This window comes from Bombus fervidus, chromosome 8, assembly GCF_041682495.2.
Source record: "Bombus fervidus isolate BK054 chromosome 8, iyBomFerv1, whole genome shotgun sequence".
Taxonomy (NCBI): Eukaryota; Metazoa; Arthropoda; class Insecta; order Hymenoptera; family Apidae; genus Bombus; species Bombus fervidus.
The window spans coordinates 2,605,001-2,626,169 of record NC_091524.1 but is presented as its reverse complement, the minus strand read 5'-3'; the positions used below and the strand labels follow the sequence as shown (position 1 = coordinate 2,626,169).

Sequence of the window (21,169 nt, the reverse complement as noted above, 5' to 3'; positions counted from 1 at the left end):
TAGTAGTAATCATTTCTGGACTGATTGTCGAAAATTTTGCACACGTAAAAATGACTTATTTTTCCACCTTGCAAGTGCGATTTTAAAACAAATATTTTTATATTGGGGAATTTTTATTGGGGAACGCACAAGCATTTTACTCCAGTAAGGTATTAAATAAATATTATTAAATAACAATTTGAAGAATCAAAATGATCAAGAATCCAAAGATTTTGTGTGGCACGATTCTGATCTATTTGAATTTGTTTAGATTACTCTTTATGTAATTGCTTGAATCATCTTGGCATAAGCAAATAACATATCGATTTAAAATAGAGACAGGAAAATCGAAGTAAACACCATCTGGTGTGAGTGTTTAGTACAAAAGTAGTTGCTATGGCAATAGATGTCATACAAACTTGAAAATTAATAAAAATATGCACTGTCGTATACGTGCGTATATTGTTTGACTAAATTTGTGATGTTTTTTTGCGTAAAGTTGATCAGTTTACCTGTGATTTAAAATATTTTAAACTGTTTTGATCAAATGACTTTATTAACTTATATCAGGTTTAAACTATAAAATAACGAAGATGGCTAATTGTGATAGTATTATTACCCAAGAAAAAAAGAAGGTAATTATGATTAATAATAGAATTAGTATATTATGTTTGTAAGAAAAAAAAGCTGTAAGCAAATACTTCATATGGTCTTAACCTCATTTTCTTTATTGTACACAGCATAACTACAGAAGAACAACAGGTGCTAAAAGCAATCAGGATACAACTTCCATACCAATTTACCGTCGCAGACGCGTTGCAAAAACCAAACATACGCTTAGAGCTCACAATGTTTACAAATATCCATCAGATTGGATAAGTGATAATGATATAAATGAACCTGAAGATGAATTGCTTTTGAGAAATAGAACTGAAACATATGAACATGAAAGAGGTAAGAAGCTAAACGAGGATGGTAGTCTTCAAAAGCAAGCATTTGATGAAGTTGATGCAGATTCAGGTATTAAACATTCATAGGTTATAAGACAATTATTGACTTGGATGAATGATAATCAAAATCTCATGTTGTATTATTTTAGGTATTATTTTATCACGAACAAGAAAACATGTCTCACGGGATATAATGAAAATAGCTGATGAGTATCAGAAATTGGAAAAACGTTATAAAAGTGTCCAAGAAGAATGTCAGAAATTAAGTGATATATTGGAGCAAAGAGAATTAGAGTATAAGAAAGTATGTTTACATTATGAGACGTTAATACAAATGATTCAGGAATTAGAAGAAGCCAAAGTTTCTCTGGTTCAACACAATCAAAAACTTGAAATGGAGAGAGTTCAGTCGAATGAAGATATAATACTTTTAAAGAATATTGTTTACCAGTTAAATACCGAATTAGAGAGATATCAAGACAAATTAGGAGGTCAAAAGCATGAAAATACTTCTGTACATGCAGAAAATGAAAACAAATATGACTCAAGGATTTGGGGAAGTATTAATTTTCATGCATTGGGACCACTTTTAAATGCTTACCAAGAAAATTTATCAGAAAAGCAGGAACTTGTACACATGTATGAGCAGGAAATGGCTGAGTTTAGTAGTAGATGTAAGGAAATTCTTACGGAAAATGAGATTATGCACAGAGAAGTAAAAGGATTGAAGTCAGAGGTAAATAATTATAAATATATAGACGATATGGATAAATAAATGTATATAAAAAAAGGTGATTTACATCATACATATAAATAACTGCAATAAAAACTGTACAGTGTGATAGGTATACAAAGGAAATTAAAAAGTTGCTTGAAAATACTACATTACTAAAAAATCAAAACGATATTTTAAAAAAGGAAGCTGCAAATGTAAAGGGAGAAACTGATGATATTCGTTCATCATATGAGTTAAAAATGGAAGTAATTTTAAAATGTAATGAAGCATTAAAAAAGGAATATACAACCACAGCATCAGAACTGAGCAATTTACGAGGAAAATACGAAATTTTAAGCAAAGAATTTGAAAAAATGAAGGGTAAAGGAGATCAAACAGTACCTATTGCTGTTCATACTACCGCTATCGAAGAATGTAAAACATTATTAGATGAATTAAAATATCAATATGAAAGTGAAAAACGTAATCTCTGCAATCATATAAAACGTATAGAGGAGAATCAACCCGAAAACGAAAAACAACTTATAATGGTTACAGCTGAAAGAAATCATTTAAAGGGTCTTGTAGAAAACCTCGAAACAACCTTAAAGTAAGTTATTTATTTGTATATTTTTCATGCAAATGTTCTATTCATACAGAATGAATACTTAGATCTTTTTCAGACGAACGCAACATAGAATTGAACATATGCATACTATTGTTTATTCGACTCGAGTTTCACGTAATTCCCTGAAGGAGAAATTAAGTAAAGTGACTGCTTATTGCGAAGAACTGTTCTCCGAGTATGAAAGAATTGTTATAGAGAGAGAAAAATTACTTGCTTTCTTACGCGAAACGGAAAAAGAAAATGCAGATATGGATCGTCTTGGTAAAAGTATTAACAGTCGAGTGGAAGGTTTAAAAAGTCAACTAGAAGTACGTTTAAAATATATGTAGTATTTAATAGAATAACAAAAATCTTAAATAATTTATAATTTCAGATTGTTCGAAAAGGTACGAAACAGCAGGTAGATTCTGTGGAGAAACGTATAAAATTACAAGAAGTTCATGTACGCCTAATGAAACATGACTATCAACGTAAAATACAATATTTAAACGATATAATTAAGCAACAGGAAGAAATGATTGAAAAGTTACAGAAAGAGAAGCATTCTAGTCTAGATAGTTCAACAAGACGGATACTTCAGACAACAAATGATGATAACGCAAACAACTGTAATACTGGAACGAAAAATTCATGATCTTTGAATCTAGTTCATAAAAGGTCTGCATACTATAAAACTCGTGATAAGATCGTCTATAATAGATTGGACTTTGAAACTGATTTTCAACGAATATCATAATAAGCATCTAATTATGGAATAGGTGCTACTCGAAACATCGTCCTCATATTTACAAACCGTGTCAGTCGCTTTATTTAGCGGTGACATCAAATGAAGCAAGTGGTTGCGAAGGCTACCGTACTCCACTCTATGAACTGTCGATGGCAGTGGAGGCTCTAATAATCATATGGTGAAAAGTTGATGTCATCCGTTATAGGTATGATGTCAGATGCGTTCCATTCATTCATATGTAAAATACACCTGTTTTAGCTTTAAATTTTTTTAAATAGAATTTAATAATAACCTTGAGCATCGATAATGTATCTATATCGATATTTTAATAACCTGTCCACACGATATATATCCGAAAAATTAAGTACTTTTTCAGTTGCAGGGATATAAAAGATAAATTTTTAAATTCATATTTCTTTCGATCTCTGCGTTTCTTTCCTTATTTCGCTTTAGTTTTTATTTAGGAAGTTTGCATATATATTCTGATTATTACCATAATTGTATATTTCGAAGAAAAGAAATGTTGTAAAAATGAAAAAGACATGCCGAGGAAATCGGAATAAAAAGTAAATAGAGATAACTTGTATTGAAATAACGAGAAAAATAATTTTTGGAATTAACCCGCGTAATAAAATAGTGTGGTTAAGTAACCACCGGGGGGCGTTGCGAATCGAGAAAATTATTCAGTTGTGTCGCTAAAGTTCGGAGATTCTCGACGTACTTCGGGTCCATTCGTCAAAAGCAAAATGTCGTCTGCTAGGCGCGTCGTCGTCGTCAGGAACCGGGCCGTATTTCTAACGCGAAAATTGCTATGATAAGTGATAATGCGATGTCTTTGCATACAAGTATGTAGTGTTTTTTGTTGGAAAGTGTGTAAAAAATCGCAAAAGGATATTCTTCGAATCGGGCTGTTTCGTTGCCGTCAAAGAAACTCGAGGGGAATACCGGTGAACATTGATTTTTCCTGCTTTCGCATCTTACTCGACAGATGATCAAACGGTAATGCGTACCCTTCGTATTCTATCGAATTGTTAATATCGTAAGGATTTCAATGACTTCGTACTTTTGTTAGAGGAAATAGATTAAAAAAAGATAATATATCAGTTTATCCACATTGTATTACATGAAGTTGATTATTTGTTTCAAGTTTCCAACAGATATGTTCGACTGAATCACAGTTACATTTCATTATTTTTGGTGAAACGGTTATCTTGATTAGTTACTTGCAGAATGTTTTCCGCAGATGTCGCTGATTCTTGATATTATGTACATCGCTCGTACATCTTTCACATTTGAGTAGAAAACTTCTGAATTTTATGATAACGTTCTTCTAGAGTATCGTGTACATCTTCGTGATGCGCAAACTGAAAGAATTTAGTGTCATTTCGTTGCAATGTTACTGTCTGTGTTCTCATTACGTTTTCTGAACTGTTAGGTTAAGTTTAACTCGAGAATAACCAAATTACATCTTTGTTTCAATCAACAAGGATGTTTTGAAGCAAAAGTGTTCTCAAGTGTTTGATTATTTATCAGGAAGACGTATAAAAGTATTTGTTGTGATTTTGCATCCGACATTCTTAAATTTGAAGTACAGAAGAGACGGAGGAAAGAGGAGAGGAAAATTATTTCGCGTGGTTTCGTGCGCCATAAATCGAAGTCTTTTAAGTTGCGAATATACAAAAAACGGATATTTTTTTCATTTGAACTGAAAAGGAAATTAACTAAAATCATGAAAAGCTTCATTTGTAAAAATATTTCGTCGTATATAAGTGTTTCAATCAATAACCATCAGAACAAGCATTTCAAATGAAGTCGGATCATTTTACCTCTGACAGCAATAGAATCATTGTTAAATAGATAATAAAATGTCCTGAGGGTTTCGCTTGTTTCTAGCCCAAATATACACATGTGCGTATAAGCAACTAACCCCGTTTGAAAATAGAATGGTGAGCTGTACATCGAAGAATTTACACGTTTCAATTTTTTTTAACGCCGCCTGAGAATTAGTTCGACTTGATACGTTACCACATCCGCTTCCGGTTCTTTGTATCGAATCTCTCCCGATCTATCTTTTGCACCGTTGATGCATGTATTTAACATGTACTGAAATTAAATAGGATACGCGTTAAATATCGTTATTAGCACAATCAGCACTCGTTTGTTAAATGAAGTTTCATGATATTTCGGACATCCTTAGAAAGCGCTATACGACAGGAAGCAATACTTTCCCCACATGAGTCATAATTCGAGTACTAAAATATTAATGCAATATTGTTCGCCCCGTCTCCTTTGGATACGCATATGTTTTTGAAAACTAAATACATACATACTTTTGTACGATTTACTATTAATGTTATGAATGAAAAAAAGGAAGAGGGAATAAGAAGAACTAAAAATATTCTTTTTCATATTTATAGAATGTTTCGGAAGGGGGATAATATCGAAGACAGCGAGGGCGGTGGAACTAAACTACGATATTTTGACGTGTGAACTACTAAAGAATCTTGAGTTGGTGGCAAAGGTTGTGAAACATAGGAACGACGGGAATTTATGGTCGTGTCTGCGAACTCGAGCCTGACTTAACTGTTTTCGGCCAAATCTAACCTGACCTAAGCGCCGCTGACGACGAAGATACGAAGCATTGCTGATCATCGGCGTGCTGGAAGCACGTCACGTTGCTGGCTAAAGTAACTGCTATACGTATCAGCGAGTATCAAAAGGACGCCAGACATCGCGTACGCTTTCCCTGTTCGTTCGTCTCCTTGCCACCTCTCTTCCTTCCGTTCCGCCGGTGCAGTTCGTGCACTTCTACGCAGCGATACACTACTCTACCCTACAGCGGCGTCGTGTACGGTAAATAAACGCGCAGCATGCTGGATACGAGTTCCACGTGCTTTTCGTTCGGTTGAAACTATTTTCAACAACAAAGCCATTCATCTCGAAACAAAGAGAAAGAAAAAAGGGGAAAACGCTGCTAGCGTGATCTATATCACAGAGGAAGAGAGTAATAAAAAAGAATGTCGTATCTAATATTGCGTGCAAAGTTGCCAGCTGCCCGCTGTCGATAACACGGCGACTTAGTTCGGTGCACTATTCGCCGCTGCCCTCGGCAACATTATTGAACGTAGACGACGTAATACTTTGCAGCTCTCTTGTGTGTTGCGGTTGTGAAATTGCCAAGTGGTTGTGAAATAGTGCCGAGCAAAAGAGGAGTTGCACGAATATGGTGTAAAAAACAAAAGAAGTTTCAATTACACAGTTTTAGAGAATGGAGTTCGAGCTGGACGGAAGTCTAAAGGAATGGGTAAAGGATAAACCGCTGAGTATCCTGCAGCTCGATCCTGCTGACAGAGCCGTCTTACGGATTGCCGGTAAGTGTCAATCAGTGTTTCCAGTTTCCGTTTTCATAAGCCGGTTACGTACTTAAATTCTCTATGGCGCGGTGTTTCGCCTTCCGCCTTTCGTTTTCGTTCTAAGTTCGTTTCGCGAGTATATATTACACGAGGTTTGATGCTTTGCTGAGGAAGAAAAAGTAAATGTATTTTATCTTTCGTTTTCGATGTATAAAATGAGTTTAAATACCATGCGTTCACGAACTATGCGAGCTATTCGATCAGTTATAAAATGGACATCATTATATATACGAGTGTGGTGAATTACGTTAAACGGTGATGACGTTTGCTACGACAACACCGACTGTCGTACTACTGATCGACAACATGTACGTAATCGACCAGAATGTTAGCATATAATGAGTGAATTAACGACTACATCGATGATAAATTATCTACTCTTATTTTTCAAATCGGACGATATTAATCGAGCAGACTAATAAATCGTCGGGATGTGCGTTCGAATCAATAATGACGCTAATAATTGATGAAGTTTTTCTGACCCCTTGTATTACTTCCCTGCCGATTCTCCCCCGAATACCCCTTATCGATCGTATCGATTAGCGCATAAGGGTTTCGTTAAAAGAGGAAAGTATGGTATATACGTATATGATCGCATCGTATCGTCTGTTACTCTCCGTGAATTGGCCCATTGGAAAACTGATATACGTACAGTCACGTATATATGTACATACATGGAAGAAGTCATAAGAAATTAGCTGCGTTATAAATTCTTCTGATGTAGGAAACGAGAATCGTTTGCGGTACTATCTTGCGTCGACCTTCGACGCGGGATGTTGACCAGGAATAGATACTCGACACCATTCGATAAATATCGGATTGCAGTTTGCTGATCATCTTACCGTGAGAGATTTTTCATTCAGTTTACGTGCCTCTGTCACAAGTCGTTCTTCGCGACGCTTAGATCTTCGAACCAATTTTATCCCTCCGTACATGCAACGAAACCTCGGTAAAACGGACCACTTCCACGATTATCGAGTCCGCTAGTCTTTTTTTTTCCTTCCTCGACGGGCATAGGACAAGCATGTGTATGCATATGAACGTATGCATGTAGGACATATCCGATTCGTGAAATTACAGGCTCTGATTCACGCTCACAAAAGCAACGGCGCGCGCGGTCTGCTTGGTTCCGCACCATTTTCACGTAGCGTCGTTAAAATGGTGTTCGATCGACGTAACGTAACTCTCGTTATCTCGTAAATATACCGTAGGTGGGAGCCAATATCGAAGTATCGCATCTCGGGCACGCGAGCATAATTGTTTCTAATTATAACGACCTATTGGTACGCTATCGTGAATGCTCTAGTAACCGTTGTTCTATCAAGTACCGGCGGCCGATTCTCTCAATTGCCTCTCTGCTCTCAAGACTCACGCCGTTTCTCCCCCCGCTGTATTAATTTATGGTTTTCCGAGAACGCGAGCGAATCTCGGCTGGCGAAACGACTTTTAACCACGTTGAACGCGTTCCGGTCGAGAACGATGAATGAAGACACTTGTGTCGCGATCAAAGAGAACAGACAACCGAGCAATATGCGGCTAACGATCCAACCACGTCGTCGCGTCGATGAACTCACGACCATGCTTTTCACCGGTCACGGTCCATAAGATGTTCGTCACAGAGGTTAGTACTAGTTCACTATGCCTACGCGATGGCAAGTAGTGAGCGGAGGCGGCAGGTTAGGTCGGTTCGCATTAATCTAGGAGCGTGGAGGCGGCAACAGGTGCTCGGGTCATGGTTCGATGCCCCAGCCTCGAGAACTTCTTCTTCCCCCTTCCTTCTTTTTGCTCTTACAACCTTTTTTCCTTCCTCTTCGTTACTTCCTTCCTCGCGGCAAACTCGTTTCGTTTTGGATACGCTCCGCTGTGGTGTCATTTATAGATCGTTCGAGATATTTCTTTTCTAAAATCGAATCCCCATCCTAATAGAATAGAATTGAATAGCACAGTTCGCTTGCTTTTCTACGAAATTGTCGAGTATTTTAATGCCAATAGTTGAAAAGGAAAATATAGATATACGAGTTTCGAAAATCGAAGGTGGAAACAGAATTTTAACCAGTGCATTGTTTTGCACCTGTTAGTCGTACATTTGTTACGATGTCTGGTTTTCTTTGCCTACGTACAAGGTTTCACAAGCCGCTCGCTAGATGTCCCGGGGTACCCGAAGTATCTGAAGAGGTCGATGCATCCGTGTCTCGTCTTGTATTTTTCGCGGGAGAACTTTTCAGAATAAGTAAAGGCCTGCGTGTAACACGTGAGTATCTCTCGAAACGAAAGGACAGACGGTGGCCTAATTAACTTCATGAAACTAATTCGTTTGACAATTGAGAGATACTCTCATCGTTTCCTTGCTTACCTGCTTTGTAAGTTTTCTTCATCCCGCACTCCCTTGTTCCTCGAGGATTCTTATCTTCGAGGGACCAGTAGAACGTTACACGGACCAACATCTGTAGCGTTAACCCGGGCGAATACGTTCCAATCTACCAATTCGGCGTTCAAGATCAGACTAAATTTCTTTGGCGCAAACTGGGATTTAATATATATTTCGTGGAGTAATCTTCATGGCGATCGGCGGTACAGTTAGGAATCCGTGTGTACATGCCAACAAGGCAGGGAAGATAAAAAAAATTAAGGTAACAGATAAAAAGTTGCCCGGTGGGATCCAGGCCATGAGTCGGGAACGATGAACCGCTCTTCGAACTCATCGAATATGTAGTAGACATTACGATATAACGTTAGAAGAGTGGAAATTATATCGTTTGAGGCGAATTGATGCCTGCAGGCGTGCATTCAGCTCGTACCAACGGTTCTATTTGGTAAAGTCGTGAAAATTCGTTTGTGAGGACTTGGATCATCGTCCGGAAAACCGATGAGATTAGAAGCTGTAAATAGCTGTGTGCTCAATACATGTATCGGCTTACAAGAAGCTTAGGCCTCTCATATTGAAATTCAGATCATTTCGACCCTTGGCGTGTTTGTATATCTGTTCACGCTTTCGAGGACTAACGGTTCGACCAAATTATTTTCTTTCCAGTTTCCAGCTGGGTCACTCCTTGTCCAGCGAGAAGCTGTCATTTAAATTTATATACAATGGCCATCAAGTATCAGTATATCGAGGATACGCCGAGAATTTTTGGTAGTTTGTAATAAGATTATTTGGAGTCGAGGCTCTTTAAAATTATAGCCGTGAACATTGTTAATTATACTTGGCGTTTAACTTATTGTAGGGATTATCATAAAAAAAAAAGAAACAACGGAAATTAAACGGTACATCGGCCGTTAAATCGCAACGAACAGTTATTTAGGGTAATCGATTCCTTAATCACTGGCTTGAGTACTTACTCATTAACCTTTGTACTGAGACAATAGCCGATACCTAGTTTCTGTCAACGAGTTAGTCGCAACATAGTTGGATAATTTTACACGACACAAATGTTATCATGTATCTTGATAAGATAAACTTTCGAAGATATATCGATAAATTTGTGCATTCTTGATCGCGAGCAGGATTAGCGATCAGGGCGAGAGTCACATATTTAGTGTGCACATCTGTTAGCGGCGACGCCGCGTTTGCCATCGAGTTTCACCGCGAGCATAAACAAGAGGTAGAATATCGGCGACGTTAGGAATGATCGACGAAGAAAAAATGAGGTACATTTGGCCAGGCGCCAGATCGCAAGAATTCTCACGCTAGCGTCGGATTCTCCCGTGGCTAGGATACGGCGTCGTTTTCTTACTCGCGATCTTCTCTTTAGCCAGGGAGGTCGAAGAATTCTCTGCGAAACGGTAAACGGTAGAGGATTACCGCATTGAATGAATATCAGAATGCGGTCGTATTCACGCGTGAAACGCGAACAATCCTTGTCCTGTTTGGCACACAGTCTTCGGTGCATTGAATTCGTGATTCGCGGTATTTTGCACGGCGCGCCCCTGTCGTTACGTGACCTGCCCTACGAACCTGTTTGTAACGGCAGCTATTCCACGGCGGCGGAGTACATCGCTGTCAAAAAGACAGAGGCCTTGTCTGGTCTTTGTCTATCGCATCTGTCTCTTGGTCCTGTCTCTGTTCACCTCTCAGGCGGTTTCACCCCGACCCTCGACGTGTCGATTTCTCTGTTCAACGAACGGAGAAAGTGAAGGATGAACGAGCTGCAATGGCGGGGCATGCGAGGAGTAGGTTCTGGAACCTCGAGGCTCGAGGTAGAGGCAGCTTGGGTGGGCGGCAGTTGTCCAGGCCGCCGCAGTCTGTGTCGAGGCGACGTGCTCTACACGACGGAGCGGCAAATCGCGTCTTCTCCAACTCGCAAGCCGCTCGCTCGCTCTCCTTCTCTCCCCTTTCTGTCCCCTCCCCTCCTCTTTCCTCTTTATTCTCCCTCCCTTCCTATTCTCTCTCGTTCTCTCCCTTCATGCGTCTCGTTGCCATTCCTCCTTTTGCTCGGTTCAGTCCTCCCCTGCGTTCGTCGCGCTGTTCCTTATCCGTCCGTTGCTCCTCTTTCCTCGGCCCATTCATCCTTCTCGGTCCACCTTTCCGTCTTTCTCCGTTCAACCGTTTCTCCGGCGCGAGCGTGCGCGCGCGTTCCTCTCGCCACGAGTCTCTCCGTCCTCGTCGTACGGCCTACAGCTACCTGGCCGTGTTACGGCGGGGTTCCGGATACGCGCGTCGACTTCGTCAACGTTGTCGTGCGGTACGTTCTACCAAGAATTTCAGTGCCACGTCTCGAGTAGCGGCGGTCGGTCGGTCGGTTTGGGTCGGACGGCAGGACGAACGATCGGTTTGGTTTGTTTATTGCTCTGTCAGTTGTTTGGGAATTACGTCGACACTGTCGTCGTCGTCTATATATGTATACGTTTTCCGATGTCAAAGCTCGCGCGCGAACGTTGTCGCAACAAAGCGTTCACGACGATCGAATAGTGTGATGAACGAACGAATACCGTTACCGTGACGTGATGTTAGCTTGTCAAGGGTTGATAACGTATCAGCTGATAACTAGATCGATAACGCGGCGATTGATATCCAGTGCGACAATCGAAAGGACGTTTGGTATCGAAGAAGGAACTACTCTCGCGATCTCGTGGGTGTTCCTTGTTGCATTTGACACGTGACAGGAGATTGTTCGGTCAGTTCGATGTATGGTCGAGAATATTGACCCGCTTTGACGTGGAATATATAGATATTCAGTGAAAAATTTCGGTAAACTCGGACTGTGAGCAAAACACGAGGCGTTCCGTGAGTCACGCTTCGTTTTGTGGCACCTCCCAGCTCTACTACCTCTGTCTCTGACTCCGGCTGTCTCCCTCTCTCTGTCTCGCTTTTTCTTTCTTCCTCCGATACAGGCTCGTATACTTACTCGCTCGATCGTTCCCACTCGGGTCTCTCGGTTGCCCCTTCCATTAGTAACCGCGTTGTTGGTAATCACGAAACGGCATATTGAGTCTGAACGATTAAGCGTCTGATTCAGCAAACGACAAATGCGTATATCGATATTATCTCAAGGGTTCATTCGAGATTACAATCGTTCGTGTTTCTCCCTTTTTGTTTTCCTTCGTTGTTCCAAGCTTCACTTCCTAGAATTCCCCCTGTATGAAAGACGAACTAGTCACAGTTGGTTCGTATCATTCGTTTCGTTCCCTTTAAGTCGGTAGCGTGTCAAGCAAGCTTCATAATAGCCTGAAATCCGATCGCCGAAACATAAGACATGTCACGGGGTGGGTTGACGTAAGAATAGAGCTATCAATGGGACAAGAATGTCGAGAGGTGTCCGTACGATCAGCGAGGAATACCACGCTGCGCGACCAGTGTATATGTATACATACACTCCCGTTCAAAAATATGATACTTGGATCATCCACAACAAATATATGCTTGAACTTGTGGATATCACTAATGAATTTAATTAAATATCTGTCTCGTGCTTTCATTGCCACATTTGTAGTTAGCATTTTCAACATTCTGGCTATTAATTTGTTTATTGCGTTAGATATAATCTTATTAATTTTTTTTCTTTTTTTCTTTTTGAATATGTATTTATGTATGTATATATATATTTCGAGCATGACAATTTAAATTGCTCCAAAACTTCTCTGTGGTCTTCTTCTTGTGTCCAAAACTTTTAAACCAACAGACTGAGCGCGGAATTTGCGGTTTATGTCTATAAACGTTCGAAGTGTGCTTTAATATTGAAAATTTTAATTACAAATCGAAACACGTTTGAAAATGGTACGAACCCTCGTACTTTTGAACGGGAATGTATATAGATAGACGTGGCGGTTTCAGCAGCGAGTAAATCAGAAGAAAGTCGTTTTCATCGAATACGGGGATTGCGTAATAATTGCAGGCTGTTGGAACTCTATGACAAACCGGCTTCGCGAGCAACACCGTGCACAATCACGTATGAGTCCGCGCTTATGTGTCCCCGCGTGTACGTGGAATTTCTTAATTTGGTCCGATCGGCCTATTCTCTGGCCCGAATCGGTCGTAGCCAGTTGATCCGTTTTGGTACCCTGGTTTTGCCGTTTCAAGCATAATCGAAACACGAAGAAACGTTATCTCGTGTAAGTGCGACTATTATTATTGTGCCTAACTAGACGGGAGAAGTCGCGTGAGTGACCTCTGCTTCTGAATTCCCATCGTTCCTTCCAAGAAAAGCGTACACTGAAACCATGGAAAGCGCGTGATACTCGAAAGCGGAACAAGTCACGTGTTTTCTTGCCAAATTACTGCGCCCGGCGTAATTGAGCACTGCCACGTCCTTCGTGTTCAAACGGAATGTCAATTATTTTGTCTCACACACGCGATACCCTTCCCGTTTATCCCTCGTTATCTCGTCCTCTGGCACACGATACTTATGTCTGCTTCTACAAACACTTCATTTCTCGTTTGATCGGTTCTTGGCTGATTTTCATTCAGATTTTCTATCTTTCCCCTCCAACTTGCCGTTCACCACCTGGACTGTTTTCCCCCTCTGCTTTCTTTGTTTTCGTCCATCGTCATCACACACGGATCCATCTGTTCTCGAGCCGATTCGCTCTCGCTATCGTTGTCGTCACTCTTTCTCTCTCTCTTTCTCTCTCTTTCGCTCTCTCCGTCTACCCGTTCGGTTAGTACATCGCCCCACCTTCCGATCTGCGACCTCCGGCGTGTTCGCACCGAAAGCCGTATTTGGTTGTTGCGTTAACAAATCCACGCAAGTACAAGTAAGTTTTATCGTTGTGAAGCACGACGAGTTTATCAAGCCGCGACTAAAAGTCTTTGAGGGTACACAATCGTATCGAGTCACGGTTATCGACTGTACCACCTTTCCTTGATACACGCACCGATTTTTGTCTTTTTCCTCTTTACGGTTGATTCTTGATGACGCAGTTACAATGATTGCACGAACGTCGGAAGATTTATCATTTATTATTATTCAATAAACGAGGAACCACATAAACTCAGATTACGCGAACTCACGTCGAGAAACAGCGAAAACGCGTGAATCGATATCTCGTTCTATTTTACGGAATCGCGTTGAATATCGAATGTTCTATTTCATACACGGCTCTGGGATCACGTTCGCAATCTCGAAAACCAGTTTGTGTTGCCTCGTGAAACAGGAACAGAGTTTTGAGAGAACCGGAGGCTCTATTAGTTGAAACGCTCGACTTTAACGGGCGGTCTCGAGGATTCTCCGTTTCACGCCGAGAAAGGTCAGCCGAAAATTTATCTACCGGTCGGAATTTAGGATCCGGGACTTCGTAGAATTCCGCGAAGGTCGTCTGCAAGGCGTTCCTCGTCTCTTCATTCGTATTTTTGCTAGCGATTCGACGTATCAAGTTCGAGGCTAAAAAGACTCGCGAGACGGTCGATCGGTTCGCGCGAGGGACAAACTGCGTTCACACAAGGGTCGATTCGTAATCGATGTACTAGAATTACGTATTGCGGAATAGATAGCGATCGGAATGGATACGATGCAAAAGAGTTAACGAGTAGCACATCAACTGCGTTCATAAGTAAGACGTAACTGGGACAGTGGATGAGCAAAGTGAGAAAGATGCTTGTAGCTGTTGGAGAATCGATGGCTGTTTTGTCACTTGGCTCGAGGCGGTGGTTACGATAGATGCGAAGATAGGTGGGGTTTCCGGCGGCGAAGTAGCAACGGAAAGGAGGATGTAAACGTCGTCGTGGTAAAACGAAGGGGCGCGGAGGTGGCCTGTGAAAACACACCGAAGGAGAGGAAAAGAAGTCTCGCACGCGCGACTCTTTACAGCGGCGTGAGCCACGCTTGGCAGCGTGCAGCTCAAGGTTGAACCGAACTATACGACCGGTGGAGAGAGTCTTCTCGGCTTCCAAGAGCCCTCGAGAAGTCCTCCATGAGCCGACTATGGATCCGTTATATTGCTACGCCGTTGCCACAAGAATGCCGCCAAGCCAGCCCCCTCTAGCAGCTCGCATTATGCCGATCCGATGCGTGTACACGCGCTTCCTTCTTCTTCATTCTTCGTCCGCTTTTCTTCGCAGCTTCTTACTTACTCGTTTATCGTTCCGGTTATCGTTCCTTTGCTATTTTTCTGCGTGGCTGGTTTCGCGTTAGGAAGCAATATCGTTCACCGGAGAACCAAAAGATCGTAGGTGGTGTAAGATACGTTGGGTGGGGAGCAGAAAGAGCATGCTTTGCGTTTCGATCTGTCGTGATGTCATCGATCGTTTCACGAGTTTCGTTATCTCGTATTCTTACGTGTTCTGCTTCTTCTTAAAAGGAACCCGTTGTTGAGACAGATGTCGGAGTTTCCGTGGAAGAATCCGGTTGAGGAGCAACTGGCACGTCGCGTTCCCCCTTTCACTAGTTCTTCTAATAAAATTTCATCGACGAGAGATGTGACTACTCTGTTCGCGCGTTACGTGCGCGCGGGGTACTTTCTCTCGAACTTTCTATACGTCGCGTCGTCTAACCAATGCGACGGACACGGTTAGAAGGAGTTTGCCTAACATCGCGTGGCGCGTGACACGCGTTACTCTATTTTCTATTCGCATCTAATTCCGTCTGTCCTAGAGAGAACCGGCCAGAGTCGAGTCGAGTCCGATCCGAGCCCCACGATCTTGGATTTCGTACGATCACGTTTGACGTTTCGTATTGGACGCGGTGCGCGAGCCGTCTAACTTTGTCAAAAATATCAACGGAATACCAAGGAACAACGAGATCCATTCACGGCTTTTGATATCGGTGTTCAAAGTTCAAACAGGGCGTGACCGTGGTTGGTAGCGATACGCGTAACGGGATAGGTGACTGAATGGATGAAAGAGGGCAAGCAACACGCAAACTCGATTCGAGTAATCTGAATTCGAAGGCCGGTAGGATTAGCAAGGGCCCGATGTCGATGTGTTGCAATTGGCGTTGTTGGTTTTCGCTCCGATCCAGAAGACGACACCCACGTGCTGTTGCTTCTATTACCATATACGAAGATCCCGATGGTCTTGGGTTTCCCCGGGTGGCACCCGTATCTCTCAGTCACCAATCGTCTCGTGGACCGTCAGTTTGGTAGATCGCTCGCTGGTTCGTTGGTACGCTCGCTCACAACCCACAGCCGGTTGTTCGTTCGTTAGTGCAATCGCTGATTCGCTCGCGTGCTCGATCGTTGCCACCGCGTTCGCTTCTCTATCCCTGCCAATTCCGATACCTTTCATTTCGTCTTGTTTCCTTTAGTTTCATTTGGTTATCGGCCACAGTCTACTCTACAAAGTATTTTTTAACATTCTATACTTGGTTGGGTTAGTGACGCGTATAGTCGCTAATAGAATCGTTCAGTTTAATTGGTCGCGCGAAAGTCGAGCGGGAGAGTAACGAAAATTACCTCGTGCTCTTCTATTTATCGTGTCTGCTCGGATATAGTCGGAGTCTCTTTCGCTCTCTCGAAGAGAACGATGAACTAGGGGTCCGCGAAAGACCGATTACCGGCGTCTCGTGGTGCACCACCGAGCCACTTTGGCCGAGAAACGTTGAGTGGTTACGTCTGCGACGTGCCGTGATAAATTCGGTCGTTGATTCGTTAAGCTTCGTTCGCGTCTAGAGAGCGGGCGAACGGCCGAACGGACAAACGGGGAACGAAATTAGCTGTTCTTCTCGTTGTCCGCATTGTCCGTGTCGTCGGTGTCGCCGACGCGCCCTCCAGTTCCTTCCTATCCGATCGTGTCGTGCTTACGTTCGTTCATCCCTGGTCGTCTGGCTACGCGATTGTCGTCCGACCTTTACACCATTTCTCTTCTTCCAACAGTGCAACACCACAGCCAGTGTCAAAATTATTCGATCCGAAAACAAACGAAAACCGAAGGGAGCGCGCGGTAGCAACGACAGGGGTGGAAAGTGAATACAATTAAGGACGAAACTAGGTCTTCCGTCGACTCGAAGTGCCATACATATAATTAAACCTTCCATTAAGATAAGCCTACGTTAGTAAGTGTTTCTATACGAAACGTTTTTAAAGTGTTCCGCGGTAGTTTCCAAGCCACTAATGTAAATACGTGCAAGAGGCTTCCGCGAAAGGAAACTGCCGATCATAGGAAAGGAGTCATTCTTACGTCGACACGGTGTCAAGGAAGAAAAACGGAACGGGACAGTGTGCTTGGTACGCGTGTGCATGTGGCGTATCTTGGCGAACAAAAAGAAGATAACCTAGTAGAAAGGGAGAACGTGTGCGTTTCGTTGGAGATAAAGATTGTTATACATATAGGAAAAAAGTAAGAAAGAGCAAAGACCCGATGAACAGGGAAAACATCGTTTCGTTGTTGGCTGGTTTCGAAAGAACCTAAGAAGACTTGTAGCGAGCTTAACTGGCTAAACGAGATGTCCACTCAAGCTTATTACAAGGAGAGGCTCGGTTTCGATCCGGCCGATACCGTGGCGGAACATCATCGTGAGCAGAGATCGCAGCACGGATACGAGGAGTCTCTTTCCAAGTTCAAAGGTCAGAACGAAAATGGATTTTCGTGGATGATGGAAGGACGGGAAAATTGGCGGGTGGAAGGGGCCACAGAACACCGTTCCGGCAGCACTCAGGCTTTCTGGGGTTGCTGGGCGATGTTCATCGAGGCGCACGGTAGGTGAAGAGTTGGCATGCCGATGCTGGATCCCGTCCAATACCTTGCCCCTGACCCTCCTCGTCCTGCCAATAGAAACTTCTTTTTCAATTGTCCCGAACACACGTTTTTTTATCTTCTCTCGTTTTCATTTTTTTTTCTTTTTTTTTATATCGAATTCGCTTTGGCTTCTCCCTTGGTCTTTGACGTCCGAGAATCGAGACAAATCGGCACGGAATAGCTAGCCCTACGTGCAATTCTCCGAGTTCTCCTCCCTTGAATATTCCTCGGTCAGAACGAGATTCCGCTTGTTAGAAGCGGAGAAATCGAGAGAAAAGGGAGACCGGAGAATTACACGCATCGCGTAAACTAGAGTTCGTATCGGTTTGAGAGTATACCGTGAACGGAAGTATCTTTTTTGAGGTCGTTTACCTTTTGCCGTTTGACCCGAATGTTTCGCGGAAGTAGCCTCGGAAATAGCCGGGGCAAAATAATTCGCGCCTCGTGACGAGCCCCGATCCAAAGTCTCGAATGTCCGATATGAGAAAGTTCTTAATCTTACGCGATTCTTGTAATTTTCTCGCGCGTATAGTGCAACCATGTATAGACGCAAACACGTGTTTGTGAACTTTGAAAGTGTTTTTTGATTTCTCTTTCTTTTTTTTTTTTTGTTCATTTAACATTAACTAACTTTTTTGAAGTGTCTTTGTGTGTCTAATATCGCGCCGATCTTTTGCTACCGGATTGAATCGTGGTGGATAGTCAAGGCTTCCCGCCTCCTTAGCGTTTCGACCATGTAGAATCATTTACATTAGAATCCGCTTTTACAAACGGGTTACGCGCTGTTCCTTTTGTCCACGCACATGCACATACGTAGATAGTGTCTCACTTACGAAACGACTTCACGAATGTATCGCGCGTGATAACCAAGCGTTTTCGTCAAACGGTTCTCTTTTATCGAAAGAATTCTTTTGGGGCGTGTACGCGTGGTTTGCGTACGTAATTCAGTACGTGCCACGTTCGTAGAAATGCGAGCACGTAATTCCCCGTTTGGGCCGTTGTCAGGAAAACATTCATCGCGATTTCCTTTCCATCGTTCCATAACAAATTCATGTCCAGGGACGATCGTCCAGCAATCGTTCCCCGTTATCACACGCTCAGAAATCCCATGTGTGTAGTCGGGGAACGAATGTTCTCATTGTCCCAATTTATCTCCAATTGTGCTTCGGTATGCCACTCTTCCGAAGCGTTGTTTTCGATTACGTTGGAATATTTTTTCCTTTCAAGGCACATGCGGCTTTTCGACGAACTTCGATCGAACCGATTACGAGTTAATACCTTGTCACGTCAATTAGAATAAACGTGTTTATTTATTTTTAACGATTACGTACACGTATGAGCCTAATCGACCGGATCTTTCTTTTTTTTTTATCTACTTTATCGTATATTGGATAACGAGCTTCGGTAATTCGTGAACGCATTACGGACGAAGTATGACTCGAATGTACACTTAATTGCTATTACGCGGACCTTCCATAAAAGCATCGTTGTAAGACGGTGTAAATAGGTTTGCTTTACCTATTCCGTAACGCCGTTGCCACAAAAATGGGAAAATTCATCGAAACCGTTGTTCGCGACTCCTTTCGAAGTTGAGCAATAGTTCGAGGATCTGAGAGTTCATTATTCGTATTAGCTACGATCGTCTTCAGTCTCCGCTTGGTTCGCGGAGAGGTTAAATAAGTGTTTCTTAATGAAAGCCTACAGCTACACAGAATCGGATAATCGGCCGTAATTAATTGCTACTGCGAAGTCCGAGCAGGAGCCTCCTACTCGATTAATCTCGCGATCGAGTAGTGTCGTCGAACTTGTATCTATCTAGTGTAACGATGTCGGTTCAAATACTGGCGGATATTTCATCGATGGACGTTGTAAGGTTACTAAGACGATTATTCGAAACGTACAGCATAGCAAGATAGTACAAATACAGAACACAAGAGAATAGATATCTCATTGCTTTATTATTAGAGATCAGGTGTTTAGGGCACAGGTTGGGAGGACATGGGCAGACTGCACTTGGCATTTACAGAGCCTCCTAATAATTCGGCAAAGTTTTAACACACTTTCGCTTGTTTGCGTGCACGATCGGCTGTTCTTTTCCTTTGTGACTACCTACGTACAAACACCCATCTGCCTATCTATCTATCTGCCTACCTATTTTCCTATCTATTCCGACCACCTACCTGTCTGTCTGCCTGTCCGTCTGTCTACTGTTGCTTTGACTGCTTACTGCCTTGATGCCTGATGCCCGATGCCTGTTTGCTCGCGTAGACGATCGCTCGTAACTCGTATGTCGGTGATACAATCGAAATTGACGATTTAATTAAACTTCAATGTAGGAAATCGGTACAATCGCATACATTAGAGAAAAGGAAGCGGAGAAAGCGTAGAAAGACGTTTGCTTTTCAACCTTGCGATCAACGTCTCTAACAAATTGATCCTCTTTGTGATTGCAGATGAACGAGATGCGATCCAAAAGAAAACATTTACCAAATGGGTGAACAAGCATCTGAAAAAGGTAAGCCTCTCGAATCGTAGAAAACATTTCGCGTTTTAAACGGTGTGACAGTCGATGGGCGTTCACTTAAATCGGCCTGCTGCTCGACGACAAACGTTCGAGCAGTAAGTTTGGATTGATCTATAATACATACACGCGCGCGTGTAAGCGCGTGCAATCTACCAATTATGATCTAATTTCTTCTGCAAGAAATGATTAGGTGCATTCCGCGAATTATAAGGGGAGGAGGCTGTTCCTCGTACGGCAGCCGTGGCCCTTCCTTCAAAATATCGAACGATACCTAATTTTAGAGCGACCTTAGCAGGAGGCCACGGCTGGTGGAGTCGAGGCGCGAGGGAATATATCGAAACACCTGATAGGTGAGCATACGAGAGCAGCGGCGCGCAACGCCGGGACAACCAGCTGTTTCGTAACCACATATGTAAACGATAGGGGACCTTCTTACCCACCAGTATACAATACGTATATGTTGTGCATGTTCCTGCTCCCGTCTCTTTTTCCATGTAGGACGTACGCGTGGGTCGACCGTAATCCCTTCCAGGAGGATATTTCGCGCGCTGCTATAGAAGGTAACGTATCGAGGGAACCGAGTGGGTGAAATCGAGAAAATCATTTGAATCTATAGAGTTTCGATTCGTTTCTCGACGAGTTTCCCCTTGTTTTAACGTTTTGCTTCCATTTTTCTTGCACCTCTTTTGGCTTCACCCTCGTCAATATTATCTCGATTAGTCAGCTGCGAGTCAGCGTAGTTGCCTATGTTCTCCAGCGGAAACTTGGTTTTTCGATAGAGGAATGTTCTCGCTCTCTGTCTTGTTTTTTTGTAACGTAGATTGATTAATGAGATTCGAATGATCGTGCTACCGTCGATGCGTTGAATTGAACAAACACCGCCACTGTTCTGCGTCGTATGCATTCTCGAGCCAACACGTGACGGAAAAAACGATGCCGTCGGCGGTGCCAGCATCTATTCCAATGCCGATCGCTGGTCGCTGATGCCGACGATACCATCAACATGCCAGTGCCGATTCTGACGGTGACGAAACCATGGGTGTAGACGCGTTAATGGTCCTGACGACCACGATGACCGCAACCGACGTCGACGACGATGACCACGACGCCGACGCCGTCGACATGC

The 21,169-nt window shown here is 42.6% G+C and overlaps 2 protein-coding genes and 1 long non-coding RNA gene across 42 annotated transcripts in view; 2 read left to right on the top strand and 1 right to left on the bottom strand.

Annotated features, from left to right (window-relative positions):
- The first annotated feature begins 26 nt into the window (after positions 1-26).
- On the top strand, positions 27-3,310 carry LOC139990023 (centrosomal protein of 89 kDa). Its single transcript, XM_072008876.1, has 7 exons — positions 27-144; positions 251-614; positions 720-999; positions 1,079-1,665; positions 1,767-2,254; positions 2,328-2,580; positions 2,646-3,310. Exons 2-7 carry the CDS (start codon positions 573-575, stop codon positions 2,904-2,906), a joined length of 1,911 nt encoding a protein of 636 aa, XP_071864977.1. The 5' UTR covers positions 27-144; positions 251-572; the 3' UTR covers positions 2,907-3,310.
- Positions 3,311-3,739: 429 nt separating this feature from the next.
- The window catches only part of Shot (dystonin-like protein short stop), a 52,116-nt gene continuing 34,686 nt past the window's right edge, over positions 3,740-21,169 (top strand). For 11 of the 40 annotated variants that reach the window (XM_072008823.1, XM_072008821.1, XM_072008802.1 and 8 more), the window contains exons 1-2: positions 16,658-17,479; positions 19,973-20,034. In XM_072008823.1, coding sequence (XP_071864924.1) covers positions 17,227-17,479; positions 19,973-20,034 — 315 coding nt within the window. In that variant the 5' untranslated portion in view covers positions 16,658-17,226. Of the gene's footprint in view, positions 3,999-5,416; positions 6,371-10,951; positions 11,187-11,620; positions 11,637-15,811; positions 15,948-16,657; positions 17,480-19,972; positions 20,035-21,169 lie in introns of those variants that run through there. The other 29 variants (XM_072008836.1, XM_072008835.1, XM_072008824.1 and 26 more) reach the window with 13 other exon arrangements.
- LOC139990064 (uncharacterized) lies at positions 4,098-5,420 on the bottom strand. Its single transcript, XR_011800476.1, has 2 exons — positions 4,927-5,420; positions 4,098-4,363 (listed from the first exon to the last, which is right to left on the bottom strand). It is a non-coding gene; the product is annotated as an uncharacterized lncRNA (long non-coding RNA).